General features: G+C 35.6%; 1 protein-coding gene across 1 annotated transcript in view; it reads right to left on the minus strand.

Moving 5' to 3' along the window:
- LOC120138940 (BEACH domain-containing protein B-like) overlaps positions 1-19,269 on the minus strand; it is a 78,941-nt gene that overhangs the window by 4,138 nt on the left and 55,534 nt on the right. Inside the window, 12 exon segments of the mRNA XM_039154319.1 lie at positions 5,011-5,242; positions 5,331-5,702; positions 5,801-5,926; positions 6,119-6,325; positions 15,157-15,250; positions 15,351-15,397; positions 15,504-15,956; positions 16,059-16,376; positions 16,473-16,943; positions 17,101-17,322; positions 17,902-18,115; positions 18,227-18,691. Coding sequence (XP_039010250.1) covers positions 5,011-5,242; positions 5,331-5,702; positions 5,801-5,926; positions 6,119-6,325; positions 15,157-15,250; positions 15,351-15,397; positions 15,504-15,956; positions 16,059-16,376; positions 16,473-16,943; positions 17,101-17,322; positions 17,902-18,115; positions 18,227-18,691 — 3,221 coding nt within the window.

Consider the following 19,269-nt stretch of genomic DNA (forward strand, 5'->3'; position numbering starts at 1 on the left):
CTATAGAGGCAGAAAAGGAGGCATTTTTCAAGAAGTTATTGGATTTTGTAGTAGACCTTAGCATTCCAGTGTGTATTGGGGGAGATTTCAACGCCTATTTAGAGCCAGAAGAGAAGATGGGTGCTACACATAATTGGCATTCAATTGAGATGCTAAGGAATTTCGTTCAACAGACTAATTTAATGGACCTTTCATTAGCAAGTGGCAGATTTACTTGGTGTAATAATAGGGATTCTCCAGCGTGGGTCAGATTGGATCGTTTTCTAATTAATGGTGGATTTCTGAATTGCTTCCTGAACGTAGTTCAATGTCTCCTTCCTAAGTCTCTCTCGGATCACAATCCGGTTCTGTTAGAAGAAAAATGATTGAATTGGGGTCCTAAGCCATTTTCATTATTCAATTATTTATTAGAGGAAGAAGGGTTTGAAGATATGGTCAGTTCTGTAATTTCTAACCTCAAGAGGGAGAATAAACATAGGGGCATATTATGCATTTTGCAAGGTACAAAAAAGCGATTAAAAGCTGGTCGGGTAGTAGGCATACAGGGATTTCTGAGTCTATTTTGGAGTTGGAAGCCAAAATTCTTAACATGGAATTAAAATTTCAAAATGGTAGTCTCTAACCTCAAGATTGGAGTCAGTTGTCGCAATACAGGAATGAGCTTTGGAGGATGCACAGATTGACGAGAGGATTTGGTTTCAGAAGTCAAGAACAAAATAGATTAAGGATGGAGATAAGAATACAAGGTTCTTCCACCTTTGTGTCTCGAGCAGGAAAAAAATTAATTCCATCACCTCATTGAATATTGAAGGTAAGGAAACTTCGGATCCAGTTCAAATAAAGAAGCACGTAGAAGATTTTTTTACAGAGGCTTTCAACAGTGTAGCAACATTGGAAGTGGAGGATATTAATCTAGGTTTTTCCAAATTATCTCTTGAACAAAGGGAGCAGATCGAGGTGCAATTTTCGGAACAGGAAGTTTGGGAAGCGATCTCGTGTTCGAATAGTAATAAGGTGCCTGGTCCGGATAGGCTCACTTTGGGTTTTTTCAAGAAGTGTTGGCCTAGTCTGAAGGAGTCGATGATGAAATTCTTTAGTGATTTTTATCAGAAAAAATGGGAGCACGGTGTCAATCATGCCTTCATTACCTTAATTTCGAAGAAGATAAATCCAGAGTGTTTGGATGACTATAGGCCCATCAGTCTCGTTGGAAGTTGTAAAATTTTCTGTCTAAAGTATTGTCCAAGAGACTTATTTGCGTTGATGATATTGTTAGCTCGTCTCAGTTTGCCTTCATTCCAGGAAGGCAGTTGTTGGATTGTGCATTTATTGCTAATGAGGGTATAGATTACTGGAGGAAAAAAATGCTAAAAGGTTTGGTTTTTAAAGTAGATTTCCATAGAGCTTACGACACAGTTAAATGGCTAATCCTTCTAAGAATCATAAAGGAGATGAGATTTGGTGAGAGATGGTGTTCGTGGATCTCTTATTGTTTATCCTCTGCGTCTATTTCTGTTCTCCTAAATGGCACCCCCACAAAGGAGATTCTGATGTCAAAAGGTTTAAGACAAGGATATAACCTTTTCTCCAATTTTGTTTTATTTAGTTGGGCAGTTACTTCATTTGATGTTTACTAAAGCGGTGAATATGGGCCTTTTCTATGGTTTCACTAATGGAGGGTCAGAAATTTCTTGCCAGTTGTCTCATCTTCAGTTCACAGACGACTTAATAATCTTCTGTCGCGCTTCCCTCGGGCAAATCAGAAATGTTAAGAGAGTCTTTAGAATTTTCATCTTGATGGCTGGGCTCAATCTAAATCTTACGAAAAGTCATTTGTATGGGATCAATATGGAAGAAGACATCCTGAAAGATTGGGCCTCATCCATAGGGTTTCTCTGTGGGTTCTTTCCCGACGAAATATTTAGGGTTACCCTTAGGAGCAAAGAAAAATTCAGAGGTTCTGTGGGATCCGGTTATACAGAGATTCAACAAAAGATTGGAAGGTTGGAAAGCTTCTTCACTATCCTTGGCTGGTAGATTGGTGCTCTTGAAATCATTATTGTCTTCTCTTTTGAAATTTTTCCTATTCGTCTTCAAATTGCCGAGTAAAGTTAGTCAGAAATTGAATTATTTGATGGCTAGATTCTTGTGGGGATGGTTTAGAGAAGAATCGTATCCATTGGGTGAATTGGCTAACGGTGTGTTGTTCGATTGAAAATGGAGGTTTGGGGGCTTTAGATTTAAATCTTGCTAATCGGGCTTTGCTAGGGAAATGGATTTGGATGTTTGCAAACGAGAAGGGCACATTGTGGAAGGATTTGATTTGTTGCAAACACAATGTTGATAGTATGTCTATGTCAGTTAGTAGGGTGTATTCTACCCTAGATTCTTGGATTTGGAAAGGAATTGTTAGAAGCTTCTTGAAAAATGATTCAATTTGTGAGAGGTTAAGATCCCATTCTAGGTTCTAAGAGGGAAATGGTAAATCGATTTCCTTTTGGAATGACGTATGGGTCGATAATATCCCTTTGAAAATTCAGTTTCCTAGAATTTTTGCATTGTCTCCAAATAAATCGGGTAAGGTGGTCGATTTTGGTGGTTATGACTCTAATGGTTGGATTTGGAATTTTCGAACAAGAAGGGATTTGTACGATTGTGAATTAGAACAATGGCTGGAATTAATGATCAAATTGAACAACATTCAACTGATAAAGGCAGTGGATGATTTTTTATCGTGGTCCGGGAAAGGCGATGGGTTGTTTTCGGTCAAATCCTACAGAAGAACTCTAGTTAAGGATCATGTGGAGAACCCTATTTGGAGGAATTATGTATGGTCAGGGTTGGTGCCTCCAAGAATTGAAACTTTTCTTTGGCAAGCTACTCACCAAAAGCTGGCAGTTAAATCATAGTTGAAGAATAGGGGGTTCCCTTATCAGATGGGGAGCTTTTTCCGTTGTGCAAGCAGAGCGAAGAAACTGCCCAACATTTGTTTATTTTCTGCTCAGTGGCTGGGGAGATTTGGAATAAGTTTTTCAGACTTTGGGATGTTTGTACAACTTTGCCTCGTGATATTCCTTCCCTCATTAGTTCTTGGTCTAATTTGGTGGAGAAATCAACGATTTGAAAATTTATTCCAGGTGTGGTCCTATGATCGATATGGAAACATAGGAATTCAATTGTCTTTGAGAATAAGGTACTGGACAGGTCATCCCTCTTTATCATTGTCAGATTTGGATTAGCCAAGTTTACTCAAGGGTCGATTTCGGTTGACTAATTAATGGCTAATCCTTCTTTAGCAGATGGTTTCAAGTGTTCAAAGGTTTCAAATAGGGCTGTACATAAATGGCTCCCTCCCGCTGTTGATTTTTACAAGTTTAATGTTGATGGTGTTGTTAGAAGAGATGGGATGGCTGGTGGTATGGGGGTATTCTTAAAAATTCAAATGACTTCGTTCTAGCGTCGTTTTCAGAGAGTGTTGGACCTGGTCCTCCCCCATTAGCAGAGTTGAAGGCTATTAGGAAAGTTACTGAAATTTTCTATTCCTCAGTTTGGTCTACTAAAGGTAGATTGATGCTGGAAAATGACTGCAAAACAGTTGTGGAATGGATCCAGTCACCTTGTCTTGCCCCTGTGTACTTTAGTAATGTAATTAAGGAGATTGAGTCTTATGTACTGTCTAGGGCGTTGTTAGTGAAGTTAATTTCTAGGGGTTGTAATTGGGAGGCTGATAAGTTAGCTAAAGAAGGGATTGGATAATTCTTTGCTGTTTTATAGGATGTTCCTGCATCTTTTGAGGACAGCTTTTTCTGATGTTATGTAAAGGTTTACTGCTGTATTTATGTATTATCAATAAAATGAGGTACTCTTTTTCTCCTTCCGCTAGTTGTCCCTTTCATTTTGGAAAGGGTCAATTATGAAGGGATTTTTAATGAGACCTACTTTTATAAAAAAAAAAAAGATTTACCAAATTGTGGTTAAACATGGCTACAATATGTGGTGTCAAGAAACAATGTTGAAGTAGAATTTTGAGCACTTGAACCTGAGATTTTAAAGGAATGTGGATGTAAAGGTTATTGAAAGAATTAAAGTTGGACTTCAAAGGATAGTTCGAGGTACGAAATTCTGCCATCAACATTGCCAAGGATTGTTTTCCATCATAACATGTGAAAATCGACACACTTCATCTTAGAGAAGGTCAACAATGTTTCGTAAAGTTGAACTATGCCCCTACACAGAAACAACTTGTTGATGTTCTCACCGAGACCCTTATAAACTTTGGCTAGCTCATATCCAAGTAGAGATTCTACAATATATACTTACCGGTTTGAGGGGGAGTGTAGATTGTAACTGTATGACTTAAATAGTAAAGTTTTATTTTATCTTGTACTCTACATCTTATCTAATTAAAATATTAGATATGATTTAAAGTGGAAATTGTATTTATTTTGTAGCTTCTTTGTAATCTATTTATATGAAGGACTAACCTATGTAATAAAAAGATCAGCGAAATCATCTTCTCTATTTCAAAATCATTCTTAATTTCTGCATATGTATCATCCTTGATTAGACTCAACATCCTTGATTATACAATTCATATTTAATGCATGTATATTTACTTCCCTTCCTACTTTGACAAATCAATAAAATTGGAAATTTTGAATTTCAACACCTCTTATCATTAGTACTGGAATTTCTTCATTTGTCATATTGCTAATACAACCCACTTCTGTGAAGAAGAGTTTATAGTGGGAGAAGAAAATGGGAAGTCTAAGTAGAATTTAACTATCATAAGGAGGTTGAGGGCATAACTTGAAAGAAAAAAAAATGAATTATTCAGCAACAGATAGTTCCACAAATGCAATATGGTTAACTTTAAAGAGTTATCGGGTAAAGCTTTAGTAAATGTTCAAAAATACTAGAAATATTAGCTATGCTTCGTATCAGATAAGATCAAGCTTCATATTCCTTTTTCTTCTAAAAAATTTAAAGCACTCTATGAAAGAAAAATACCTGCAACACAACTAACAACATCTTTGTGCTGTCGAATGCTTTGAACAATTCTTCCATCACTCAAAGATATGACTTGGAAGCTGTTTTCCCAATTTCCGCACGAAATCAAAAAGGTCCCCGATGGTGTTTGCATTGTAGCAAAACATTGTGCACCAAGTTCAATATTTTCTGCTATAGGACTCCCAATTTTGCGAGGAGAAAGAATATCAGAACCAACTCCAAAGAAAAGATCCTGAGAAGTTTGAAAAAATATAGAGTATTTCAAGGCATTCCAATGATTCAATTAAAAAAAACAAAAAAATGATATAATAAATTCTAACCTGAGAACCTGAGAAGGTGAAATTTCCACTGAATTGAAGTTGGGTTGTCAACCACATCTTAACAGATAAAGTAAGCCCTTGGTTCACAATGACAATGTTCGAGTCCATTAATTCGACATACAAAACAGCTGATGTTGGATAACTCGTACAAGAAAGAATAGATGTCAAATTAATAGAATCGGGTGCGAAAGACACAGGATGAGCAATTGGAATTGGAGGCCCTCTTCTAGGGTGACTTTTATGAAAAATTTGTATTGGTGTCTGACCAAAATTTGCAATCTGGTCTTCAATTGCTGATCTCTGTAGATCATCTCCCATGGAGTCGAGATCTACAGAACCTTCGTAAGTTAAATAATAGAAGATATTTGCAGCCTGGAATCCGTTCATTTTAACTGAAATCAGTTTGGAGAAAAAAGTTGAAGAAAATAATTGAAGTAAAGTTATTGAAAGACATTCTTTCCACAAAATACCTCCACTGCTGGTTCACCACGCTGCTTGTAACCAAACACCAAATCAATCCAGTGGTGGAGATTTGAGCTAACATACTCACTTTCTAGGGCTTCTCTGTTTTTAGTTATGAACAATTCAGGTGAACCCTATAAAGAAGCGAAAATAAGTTTTATATTAACTATTTAATCAAAATAGTTTGATCTCAAATTAACAAGGATTCTTTAGCTCAGCAAGTGAAGGACTCAAGGCAAATTCAACTTGTAGAGAAAGCAAAACTTAAATCAAATACACCCTAGAAAATGTCTGAAACATAACATTCTTTCTAGGAATTCACATACCTTAGCCCAGGGAGGGAGAGAAACATCACTTATGGGTTCGCCATCTTGTTTCACCCCAAGATGATAAGAGTTTGAATTAATGAGAAACTCAGGCATGTAATAAAACTCAGGAATCAACTCCTTCACGTCACTTGTATTAGAAAGACAATTATTATATGTATCTTCAATGCTTCTAAAAAGACGATCTGCATGGTCAAATTTACCGCCCTGAAGAAAAATGATGAATTAGTTGAGCTTGCATGCTATGACTTGACCACTACTTAACCGATAAAAAAGAAAAGGATAGAGAACCATGTCACATACAAGAAATAATAAATTAAAAGTGAATATTATTCATAAGTTAGCATTAGAATCATATTTGAAACCATCATATTGTTACAAATATGTGAATAAATCATGTCACCAGGTGATTGACAAGGAAATTGAAGTCAATTGTCTTCCCTTCATCTCAATGTTTGTAACACGCAATTGTTATTGATAATTCAAACTTGTATATTTAGCTGCAAATACAAAAATTAATTCTGATTTCTTTTTAATTTAGACTTTCTTAGTATAACCTATATTCCAAACATGGGCGGAACTTCAGGGGGCCAAGAGGAGCCTTGGCCCTCGCCAATTCTTTTTTATGTATTAATTAATATTGATTTTTTTTTTGAAAAATACATAAAGAAAAATTTACCCGGCCCCCTCAATTAAAAAAAATTGTATTTATGAAAAATAAAAAAATACTTTAACCCCGCCTTAATAAATTTTGGTTTCGCCCTTGATTTCAAAATAGTTGTAGACCCTTGTAAGCTATAAAAGGTTATAATCGAATGTCAATAATACGTAAGAGTAAAATTTTATTCATGGTATCCGAGTCATCGTATTGCTTCTTTTGGGAGAGAGGAAAATCATGAGCAAAGCCATTACGTAAACTCTTCAATCTTCCTAACCTATAACCATCTCCTCCTCCTCCTCTTCACTTTTTCATTAAGCTCACTTTTCATGGCTCCTAAACTAGTTCATCTGCTGATAAATCCACGACCACCAGAGATAAGTTTTTCTATAACTACTATACTAAACAAGGACATACTAATGATATATGTTGGAAACTGTAAGAAAATCCATCAAAAATAATTCTAGAACCACAAGTCAGCTGCTTAATTACAATAAAAAATTTGTCCATAGAGAAAAGAGACATTACAATCGAAATGTTAAGTGATTTCAATAAGTAAGAGATTAAGAAAATCCAAAAATTCCTATTAGCCATTGAGAAGTCAGTGAGATCATGCTCTATAATCAATGATTTTATGGTAAAACTTTTCATCTGAGGAAGCCTAGAGAAAAAGAAAATTAACATTGACTTTCCTACAATTGATCTCAACTCAACAAGTCTTACCTATGAACGTATTGACGTTTTTCAGAGTATTGTTGGGGTTGTTTAGGTGATTGCTTTCGGTCTTGGAGATCATCTTAGTTTTTGTCTTTGTTCGATTGGCTTAGGGGTATGGATCGATTGTTGTTCATTCTGGAGATGTTGGAATTGCATGTTGGAGCTTTGGTTGATCTATTCGTGGTCTGAGTAGCATATTGGAGTGCTCCCTTGATTTTCGGGTTTTAGTTTGAAGTTCGAGGTCGTTCTATTTTTAGGTTGTTATTGTTGTAATTATGTTTTGGTGTCTCTCTACAGGAGGTTAAGTGCTAAGTTGTATTGCTGCTCTTCATTAGGTGGTCTTTTTGTTGGTTTTCATCTCTGTTTGTAGCTGTTTTAATAACAACAGGTTAGATGTGTCTTTGTAGGTTCCTGTATCGCAGGCAGTGATTGCTTTCTCAGGAGCTTGCCTCTGGCTTCCTGTTCTTTCCACCTCATGGTTCACTCTTTTTCATCTAAATAGGTTTAGGGAGGTTTTTTAATGAGATCCATGGGTGGTGTACCTTGTATCCTTATCAATACAAAGTATTCATCTTTAAAAAAAACATTCATCTCATCTTTTCCCAACTCATGAATGTAGTCCCATAATTCCTATAGGTCCAACTCAAGAAAATCCAAATACAAATTCAATTCATCCTCAACAGTCGCAAGAAATACCAAATACAATTCCAAATCATCCTCAATCGTAGGGAAATGAACGTCTAATATTTCTATTATGAGTGTTCACAAGAAAGAAGCATAATCATGAACCAATAGTGTCCCAATCTTCGAAACACATGCCAGATTAAACTCTAAAAGAAGGTAACACAACTGAACTTTTATCTTCTAAATTATAAGATCTTCCTTTGCCTATTGTACTGAGAAAAGAAACACACAAATATACAAAACACCCAATAGCCAATTTTATCTCTTTTTCTAATATATCTCCATCATATAGGGAACTTTTAATAGTAGTAAATACTATTAAGATTCCAAAAAATGCTCCAAAAACAGTTAAGGGTGGAGAGTGAAAATTTTCTTGGTTGAGAAAATGAGAGTACTTTAAAATAATAGATCTTGAGATATAGTTGTGTCGTCTAAAGGTGAAAAAGTAATTTTATGTAAATAGGTGTTCAAAGTAAAATATATTGCAAATGGGAAACTTGATTATTTAAAAATAGGCTTGTTACTAAAGGATATACTAAAACATATGGGGTAGATTGTGTAGGAACTTTCACACCTATAGCAAAATTAAATACCATTAGGATATTATTATTTTAATGAAAATTCTTAATTATAAATTACAATAACTTGATGTTAAAAATGCATTTTTACATGGGGATCTAGAGGATGAGACTTTTTTCAGCCACCACATGAGTTCAATAAAACATTTGATGCTAACAAGGCATGCAGGCTGGGCAAAGCACTCTATGGGTTGGAAAAATCTCCAAAGGCTTGGTTTAGAAGATTTACCGAGGCTATGGAAGGAACGAATTTCAAACAAAGCTTAGGAGATTATACACTCTTCGTCAAACTATCAAATGAAGTTCAAATAGTTTTCCAAAGCATGGTTCAATAGATTTAGTAAACTCAAGATCTCTTTCGACTATTAAAAAAAGCAATGTTAATCCTATCTTCTTTATAAAATATGTTGGAAATCCTATAATTAAGGGACTGAATCTTCTTCCTTATTTTTAGGAGTTAATCTAGTGTAAATATGTCTCTAATTGTAGTTCCTAATTTTTAGGGATACTTTCCTATTTTTGTATTAGTTATTCCTTTAAAGTTGTAATATGTTGTTAGAGAAATACATAATTATTACTTTCTCAAATCTGTTCATGGCATCAGAGCTGTAGGGATATTTCCGATCCATTATACTTCTTTATAGTTTTCTCCTGTCTTGTCTTTCTATCATGGTAAACGCTAAAAATAATTCTGATTCTGAGACTTCACAAGTAACTCAGAATGTCAATCAAGCACTATCTCATAGTGATGTTAATTTGTCCCTCACAATAACTAATCACCGATTAGATGGGAAGAATTTTTTACAGTGGTCCCAATCGGTACTCATAGTGATTCGAGGCCGTGGGAAACTAGGATATATCAGTGGAGAAATTCCACGTCCTCCCCTTACTGATCCTACGTATGCTACGTGGGAACTCAATAATTCTATTGTCATGGCTTGGCTGATCAACTCCATGGAGAGTCACATAAGCCGAACCTACCTCTTATTCAAGACTGCAAAAGAAATGTGTGATGCAGTCAAGAAGAACTATTCTGATCTAGGAAATGCTTCTCAAGTTTTTGAAATCAAGCTAAAATTAAAAGATATTCAGCAAGGAACTCTTAAAGTTACACAATACTACAACAACTTAAAAGTCTTATGCCGGGAACTCGATATGTACTATAAAGTGGACTGGGGTGAAGGCTTGGAGCAAACCAAGTTCATGTCACATCTCAATAAAGAACGGCTCTATGAGTTCCTAGCAGGGCTGAACCAAGATTTGGACGAAGTTCGTGGCCGTATTCTGGGTAGGACCCCTCTTCCAACCATTAGAGAAGCATTTGCAGAGGTTCGAAGAGAAGAAAATCATCGCGAGTAATGATGGGAGATTTCAAGGAACCTAAACCTGTGACCAATTCTAATTATAGTCCTACTGAATCATCTGCCCTGGTCTCAAGGGGCCCTCAATCTCAAAAGAATCGAGCAGGGAATGATTCAAAACTAATTTGCTCAGGAGATCGACTTTGGTGTAGCTACTGTAACCGTACTGGTCACACAAAGGAGAAATGTTTCAAGCTTCATGGTTATCCTGGTACAACAAAAATTCAGAAGGAAAATAAGACTCTTTTATCCTTGGGCAGCTCATCCACTGCGACCCCTGTACCTACTGAAGCCGTTCAGGATGTTCGCCTAAAAAAGTCCCAACTTGAAACTCTTCACATGTTACTCGATGCACCAATAAGCCATGGTTCCTTGGCTGTTCAAGGTATTGCTTTTAATATTACTTTTGAATCTAGTAATCATCCATCCTGGATTCTAGATTCGGGAGCATCCAATCACATGACAGGTAATTTATCACTATTCCATACGTATGCCCCCTGCCACAACTAATCTGGAATTCGGATAACTGATGGTTCATACTCATCTATTGCTAGAATTGGAGCTGTTCGACTCACCAAGGACTTCTCACTCGAGAAAGTTCTTCATATCCCTAGTTTACCTTGCAATTTACTGTCAATAAGTAAACTTACTGAAGACAAGATGTTTATGCTAAATTTTTTGCTGATGGTTGTATTATACAGGAACAGAAATCGGGGAGGATAATTGGCACTACTAAGGTTGATGATGGACTCTATATACAGGATGACTACAAGGACAAGAATAAAAAAAGAGTATTTGCTCTCTCTGCTTCAAATGAGGACATTGTCAAGATGTAGCATCATAGGTTAGGACATCCAAATTTCTGTATTTGAAGCATTTGCTTCCTATGTTATTTCGGAATAAAAAAATCAATTCCTTGAAATGTGAAATCTTTCAATTGTCAAAACATAGTCGTGTTCCTTATCCTTTGAAGCCTTATATACAATCCAAACCTTTCTCCTTGATTTATAGTGACCTATGGGGGCTAAGTCGTGTTAAAAACATCACGTGTGCTAGATGGTTCATAACCTTTATTGATGACCATACTAGAGTATGTTGGGTTTACCTTCTAAAAGAATAAACAGAAACACCAAAAGTATTCCAGAATTTTCATTCCATGATCCGAACCCAATTTGAGTCAAACATACACACGCTCTGCACTGATAATGGAAGGGAGTATTTCAATTCTGTTTTAAGCCTCTATCTCTCTGAACAAGGCATCATTCATCAAAGCTCGTGTCCTGACACACCTCAACAAAACGGGATCTCAGAAAGAAAAAATAGACACCTACTAGCTATTGCTCAAGCCTTAATGTTTACCATGAAAGTTCTAAAATACCTATAGGGGGAGGTTGTCCTTACTGCATGTTATTTAATAGACCATATGCCCTCTAGAGTTCCTAATCTCCAAACTCCTTTACATGTCCTACAAACAAAACTTCCCCCTATTTCGTGTTCCTATCCTACCAGCCAAGATATTGGTTGTAAAGCCTTTGTACATAATCACCAACCTAATCAATCTAAACTTGATCCCCGATCACACTTATGCATCTTTGTTTGCTACTCATCCACAAAAAAAGGATACAAATGTTACTCACCCACCTTGTGTCGCATATTTATCTCTCGTGATGTCACATTTTTTTGAAGGCGAACCACATTTTTTTCCACTGATCTTCAGGGGGAGACTCTTAGTGAAGATGAGACTCTTCATACTCTTCTTATTATACCCCCTGAGCCTATCCTTAACAGCACTCTCACACAAAATTCTAAGGATGACCCTGTCCTTATAACACCAAATTTGAGTATTCCACTGGATAGAAATGAACTTCCCATCGATGAAATCCCCATTGGAAGTAAGTTTCAGCAACCTATTCCTCTGAGAAACCCCAGCTACAACCTCCAGAAATTATTATTTATTCTCGAAAACATTTCCCTCCTAAAAACGACACAGCAGCAGTGCCAAATTCATCAAACTCCGAGGACTATCCTGTTCCAGATCAGTCTCCTGGTTCGTCGAATATGGACCTTCCCATTGCTGTTCGTAAAGGCACAAGAACTTGTACTCATCATCCAATCTCTCGGTTTGTATCCTATGAAAATTTATCTAAAGCTTACAAAACTTTTGTAACTAATATTGACAGTGTAGAGACTTCAAGAAATGTGAAAGAAGCTTTGAAATCAACCAAATGGAGACATATTGTTTTTGAAAAAATGAATGCTCTAAAAAATAATGGGACATGGGAAGTTACAGATCTGCCAGAAGGGAAGAAAACTGTGGGTTGTAAATGGATTTTCACCACAAAAATCAAGCCTGACGGGAGTATTGATTGGCACAAGGCCCGAATTGTGGCAAGAGGCTTTACTCAAACCTATGGTCTCGACTATGATGAGAAATTTTCCCCCATTGCAAAGCTCAATAATGTTCGAGTGCTCCTTTCCTTAGTTGTCAACCTTGATTGGCCCTTAACACAACTTGATGTAAAAAATGCATTCCTCAACGGAGACTTGAGCGAGAAGGTATATATGGATTTTCCACCAGGTTTTGAAGAAGAAAAAGGGCAAGTATGCAGATTAAAGAAGTCACTATACGGACTGAAACAATCCCCAAGAGCTTGGTTCAGTCGGTTTTCCAAGGCTATGACCAGCAGGAATTACACCCAAGGGCAAGCATATCATACACTATTTTACAAACACTTGGGAAGTGGTAAATACTCTATTCTTATCGTCTATGTTGATGATATTATCCTAACAGGGGATGATTCGAATGAGTTGGTGAAACTAAAAGACTTCCTCAGCACATAATTTGAGCTTAAAGATTTGGGGAATCTCAAATACTTCCTTGGCATGGAAGTAGCACGGACTTGGACGAGCATTTCTATTTCCCAACGAAAGTATGTTCTTGATTTATTGGCTGAAACTGGCATGCTAAGTTGTAAACCTGCCGAGACCCCAATGAAGTTCAATTCTATGCTAGGAAATGATGATGATGGGGAAGAAGTAGACAGGGGGAGATATCAGCGACTCGTGGGAAAACTTATTTATCTATCTCACATCCGACCTAATATTGCATTTGGTGTGAGTGTCATCAGTCAGTATATGAATGCTCCAAAGGAAAAACATTTGGAGGCAGTTTACAGGATACTAAGGTATTTGAAGGGAACACCAGGTAAAGGTCTTCATTTCAAGAAAAACACCAGTCGTGACATAGAACTTTACACTGATGCAAATTGGGCAGGATTAGTGAGTAAGATGCGATCTACAAGTGGTTATTGTAGCTATGTGTGGGGCAATCTTGTGACATGGAGAAGTAAAAAATAGTTCGTTGTGGCTCGTAGCAGTGCAGAGGCAGAATATTGAGCTTTGTCTCATGGTATAAGTGAGGGAATTTGGTTACAAAGATTAATGAACTTAAAGTATCCTACGTTAAACCTATGAAGGTATATTGTGATAATCAAGTTGCTGTCAGTATAGCACATAACCCAGTTCATCACAATCATACTAAACACGTGGAGATAGATCGTCATTTCATCAAAGAGAAGGTAAATTCAGGAGAAGTTTGTATCATCTATCTTCCTACTAAGCAACAAGTTGCATACTTGCTAACTAAAAGTCTGAGTAAGAACATGTTTGAAGATTTTATTGGCAAACTGGGATTGATGAATATCTACAAACCAGCTTGAGGGGGAGTGTTGAAAATCCTAGAATTAACGGACTGAATCTTTTTCCTTATTTTTAGGAGTTAACCTAGTGTAAATATGTCTCTAATTGTAGTTCCTAATTTTTAGGGACACTTTCCTATTTTTGTACTAATTATTCCTTTAAAGTTGTAATCCGTTGTTAGAGAAAATGAGAAATACATAATTATTACTTTCTCAAATCTGTTCAAAATATCACAAGGGTAAGATCAATCTTGTTATATTAATGACATAGTGATGACAATATATGGTAAATAAAAAATTGTTAAACTAAAAAGGCTTTTAATTGAAGAATATTAAATCAAGGATTTATGGGAGCTGTAATATTTCTTGAGAATTGAAATTAGCAATTAGGAAAATGAGTCTTTAATTATCAAAGGAAATATATTTTGGATCTCTTGATAGGAACTAGTATGCTGAGTTACAAACTGACAAAATCACTTATTGAGAGGACTCGTAAGCTACAAGCAGAGATTGGAAAGCTAATTAATAAGGAGAGATATAAAAAATTGGTTGGATGACTAATTTATCTCACACATTAGACCAAACATATCATATGATGCTGTATTGGTAAGCTAGATTAAGCACAATCCCCAAGAGTCTCACATGTAAGTTGTTTTTCGCATAATCTTGGTAAATGTCTTCCTTTCTCCAAATTTGGTTAAGTTCGGATAATTTTTTTAGAAATGCATATTAATTGGATCTTCATATGATAGGAGGCTTACTTTTGATTATTGTGCTTGTAGGAGGAAACTAGTCACCTGGAGAAGCAAAAAGCAAATTGTAGTTGCATGATGAAGTACTAAAGCAGAGTATGAAGTTACGACTTAAGGTTTGTGAGCTTTTTGGTCATGAAAAGTATTGGAAAAACTAAATTTATCTTGAAAAGAAAACTATCAAGGTACTGTGATAACAAAATTTGGATTATTATAGCCCAATATCCAACATAAAATGATTAGGAAAAGAAATAAAGATTGTTCATCACTTCATTAAATAAAGATATCTATTGATGAGTACTTAAATTTCTCCCATATGGAGGAGTATTGTTGTTGCTATCTATTGATGAAAAAATAAGATTCATTTTGCAAAGATCAAACCAAATGAGAGCTTCTAAAAGAATTTAACAAGTCATCGACAAAATATTACTATACCAACGAAATAGTCAGATCAACTTACTGTGGTTACCCTTTTATATCATTATATATCAGTATCAGACAAGGTGCTGCTTTAAATGTCAGACTTCATAAGATAGTTTAATTCATGATGCAAATAAAAAGTTAAATTCATGATGCAAATAAAAAGATACCTGAAAATTACAGTGAAGAGATGTGAAAGGTTCCATTCGAAGGAGGTAATAAAGCACAATCCCCATGCTTGAGTAATGAGACCCATAATAGAAACTGCACTAGGAAGTAGAGGCCCAACAACACATTAGAAAAACAAACTAAAGTAAAATTTATATAAAAACATATGAATATCTTGAGTCAGGATTGAGATTACCTAGGTATATCTGGATCACAAAAGTTTCGATATCTTTCTTCAAACACCTAAATCATGAAGAAAAATGTTTGGATACATTGAAGGGGAAGAAAAAGATTATATAAATGAATCAACATTAACTCATTCTATGAACTTAAGCTGAAGAAAACTGACCTCAAACCTTTTTGAGTCCAGAGCTCCAACAGGCTTAGAAAGATCTCGAAAAGTTGCCGACTTTTTAAAATCAAGAACCTCAGATGAGTAATCCGCTAAAATCCAAGGAAAGACAGGATACTGACTCAAATCGTTATAGGTTCTTCCCGAGAGTGTGTTGAGAATCATCAAATACTCAAAATTGGTTATATCCCTTCTCTTCCATCTCTCCCTAGCAGTTTCTGCCATTTCCACTGCCACACGTCTATCAACAAATGAAATAGTGGCACTCTTGTCCCTACTACTTCCTCTTGGAAACAACAACTCATTTCTAGTAGAAACTATCAGGGTCCCAATATCTTTTGCATTCTTTTGTGAAGCAAAATTTATAAATATGGGAGCAACTGAATCACTGAAGAAAATCTCAATTGCAGTGTATCTAAGCAAATATCGAGTCCAATGAGCAGCTTTTATCTGTGGTCAAGAAATCAAACGAGATATCAAAATGGAGCAAGACATACAAGCAATACAACCAAAAAAGTGAGGAAAAGAAACAAAGAAACCAATGTTTCCTACCTTGCCAATATTCCATCTTCGATGTCGCTTAACCGTTTGTAATTGCTTATTCAAATTTTCTTCATCTATATTGTCAGGAGAAGCCCATTTCTTAGAATATATATCTTGATTGATGGACCACTTAAAAGAATTTGCCTTTTGATTGGCCTTTTCTAATTGGGAATGACTTGATGCATTTAAGTTCTTGAAAACCGAAGACCCTACAGTACCTTCGACCAAAAATTTACCAAAGAAATGCAAGACATGTTTCATGACTGCCAATTGACCTGCCAATTTTCTTTTTGGTGTTACAAGAACACATGGAAGTGACATAAGAACCTGCAACATCAAACCACAAATTGTCAATGAAGTAACTTTATACGTTTAATTGAGAAGAAACCATGTTTGCCTGTTGTTATAATACAAATGATGCACCTCACTAGTTTCTGTTTCTAGAGAAGGTGACGAAAACTCTTTTCTGACTGGTACAATGTCAATATGATCATTATTGCGTTTGACTAATTCTGCACTGTGAATGTCAGAATGAGCATCAGGAATAATCAACTGCTTGCTTGTTTCAACACCACTCTCACCAGGTTCTGAGTTGCCCTCATCAGTTATCTTGTGTACACCTTTGAGTAGAAACTTCCTTTTCTCAGGAATTTGCCCCACAAAACTTTCTTTGCTCTCACTACTTGGCAGAGTAGCTTCATTACAGGGGGAAGTGGAAGGAGGATGACACAACTTTTCATCAAAATGATAATTCCGCCTTAACTTTGGTCTACGTCTCTGTGTATCTTCAGTCTTGTCAAGTTTCCAATGTATCAAAGCATGATTTGGAAATGGATTAGCAGACCAAGGGCCCCTTTCATCGATTAAAGTGCGAAACATGTGCATCCATTTTTCCTGTCAGAGAAAAACCTACTTTTACATACATATGAGCACGAAATCGAACATAACTAATTCATGGAGAAATAAAAAACAAAACAAAGGTAGAGAAACTATTAAATAAACGAAGAACTGAATGAAAGAACAAGTTCTAAGATAGAAATTTTTTCCATACAACAATATTTTGCTGCTCCTCCTCATGTGCAAGCAAGAACGCATTCCTTCTACTCTCATCTGAATCAAGAATTGTGTGTAAGCTACTTTCTATCTCATCTTCAAATGCCTTTTGGTTATAAACTTCTGAAGAGGAATTTTCATTCATTTTGGCACGAAGCTCCTGCAAGTGTCTGCTACGGTCAGATTCCAACATCTTAATATACTTAGATTCGTCAGAAACCTGAAATAAAAAGGTCAAAAACTGAATGGTGGATAACAAGGAAAAGTGGGGGAGCATAAAACTATATGGCAAAGTAATGAAAAATCTCACAAAACAAGATGAAAAATTCACAATTTTATTAGTTATCTTTAGGCAATGACAGCATTTATAAAATATGCAATGCAATGCACATACCATTTCTTCATGTGGCTTATTTGCGTTTACCCTTGGAGATAATCTCAAAAGAATTTTTCTCAATTCAGAAAAATAAAAGGTATATGATAGAGACATTAAAGCAAAACATAAAATACTCTTCTTTCTTCCATCAAAAGAAAGTTCATAGAATACCATATAGGTTGAAAAATCAAATAAACTTGGAACGATGATTTTTTTAGTGGTTTCCGTGTAAGGTCTAGAATAAACCACACAAAAAACAATAGGTCTCAATCTTGGAATATAGTAGAACCAGCAAAACATTAATGGAACTTCCCAAGTCCATGATATTTTCCACCATTTGAAATAAAAGAAATTTTCATACAATTAAAACGTTGAAACAAATAATAACCAAAAGAGATGATAAATTTAAAATTAAGAACAAACCGCAGAAAGCACTCGATCCTTCTGAATTAAATTGTTGAAATGTCCTGTTTCTCTTGACTGACTGTTAGACTCAAATAAGTCATCCCTACCGACCATGCAAGTGACAAGCATTGACTTTCCATAGTTTACAGTTTCTCGAATCACATGTGCTATAACATGAACTCTTGCACCATCGTCCAAATTTCCATACTGGGATCGTACAAGAAGCAAAGACCTGCACATCATGTTATTTTATTATCATTTTAATATTCTTCCTCAAAACTAATATAACCAGTTGTATGACAAACAGAATTTTTAGACCTAGGAATAGGATAAACACTAATACCAGATGAAGAGTTGTAGTCTATTTTTGCTTTGCTCATCATCAATTCCCAAAAAGAAAGGTAGAAGTGAAATGAATCGTTGGACACATCGTGATGCTCTTTCTAGGGAAGATTTGCAGAGATATACAATTAATAGTCGAAACACAATTCTTGGACACCTTTCCCCCCTTAAAGCCATAGCTTTATCAACATTTTTATTTGTTCTTCCACTCAATGCATTGCCAAAGCCTCCAGAAATAACAACGGCAGCCATTTCTGTGGCAGGGATATTAAGAGATTCTACCAAGTCGCGTGCTCTTTGGCCCAAAGATGGACCACCTGATACAGTACTTCTAGGCACCATTTTTCTCGGACTCTTTCCATTAATCGCACTAATAACATTCCATAAATTGTCAAATAAGTTCCACCACCTATCATTAGTTATGTCATCTTCACTTGTTATTGATTGCTTGGAAGCCAATGGGTTTCTGACAATGAAACAATTCATACAAAACTATGAAGTTATTTACCACTGAACATCTTGTTTGGTGGCATAATATTGTCTTGATAAATATCCATATTATGTCGTATTCAATTCTCAGACTCAAAGCAAAACTGATTCAAACATAATTTTGGATGATGCAACATGATAATAAGAAGCAACTACTTTTCCAATAATGAAATACGTGAAATCATGAATTCTATACTTTATAATGAAATATTGTACATATCATTGAACAAAAGAATCGAGAGATATTGTAGATACCATTTGTAAAAAAGAACAGAATGCAAAGTGATGGCACCCTACATCTCAAGAAAACCACGTGCTCAACTGAACCTTTTTTAAAATGGTAAATAAGTCAAATTATTGCTTCAAATTCTCCTAGTGTTATTGATTAATATTCTTAAATATTGAAAATTCTACTGTAAAGTTAGATTTATGGATATCATAAAGGTGTAGAATCATATACAAACTTTTCACGATAAAAGTATAAAATGTTTTACCTACAAATTGGTAATATGCCTTATTACAATGCAAAAAGTTTATTTTGAAGAAAACAAGCTA

The sequence above is a fragment of the Hibiscus syriacus genome, unplaced genomic scaffold, assembly GCF_006381635.1.
Source record: "Hibiscus syriacus cultivar Baekdansim isolate YM2019G1 unplaced genomic scaffold, ASM638163v2 tig00110716_pilon, whole genome shotgun sequence".
In the NCBI taxonomy this organism is placed as follows: domain Eukaryota; kingdom Viridiplantae; phylum Streptophyta; class Magnoliopsida; order Malvales; family Malvaceae; genus Hibiscus; species Hibiscus syriacus.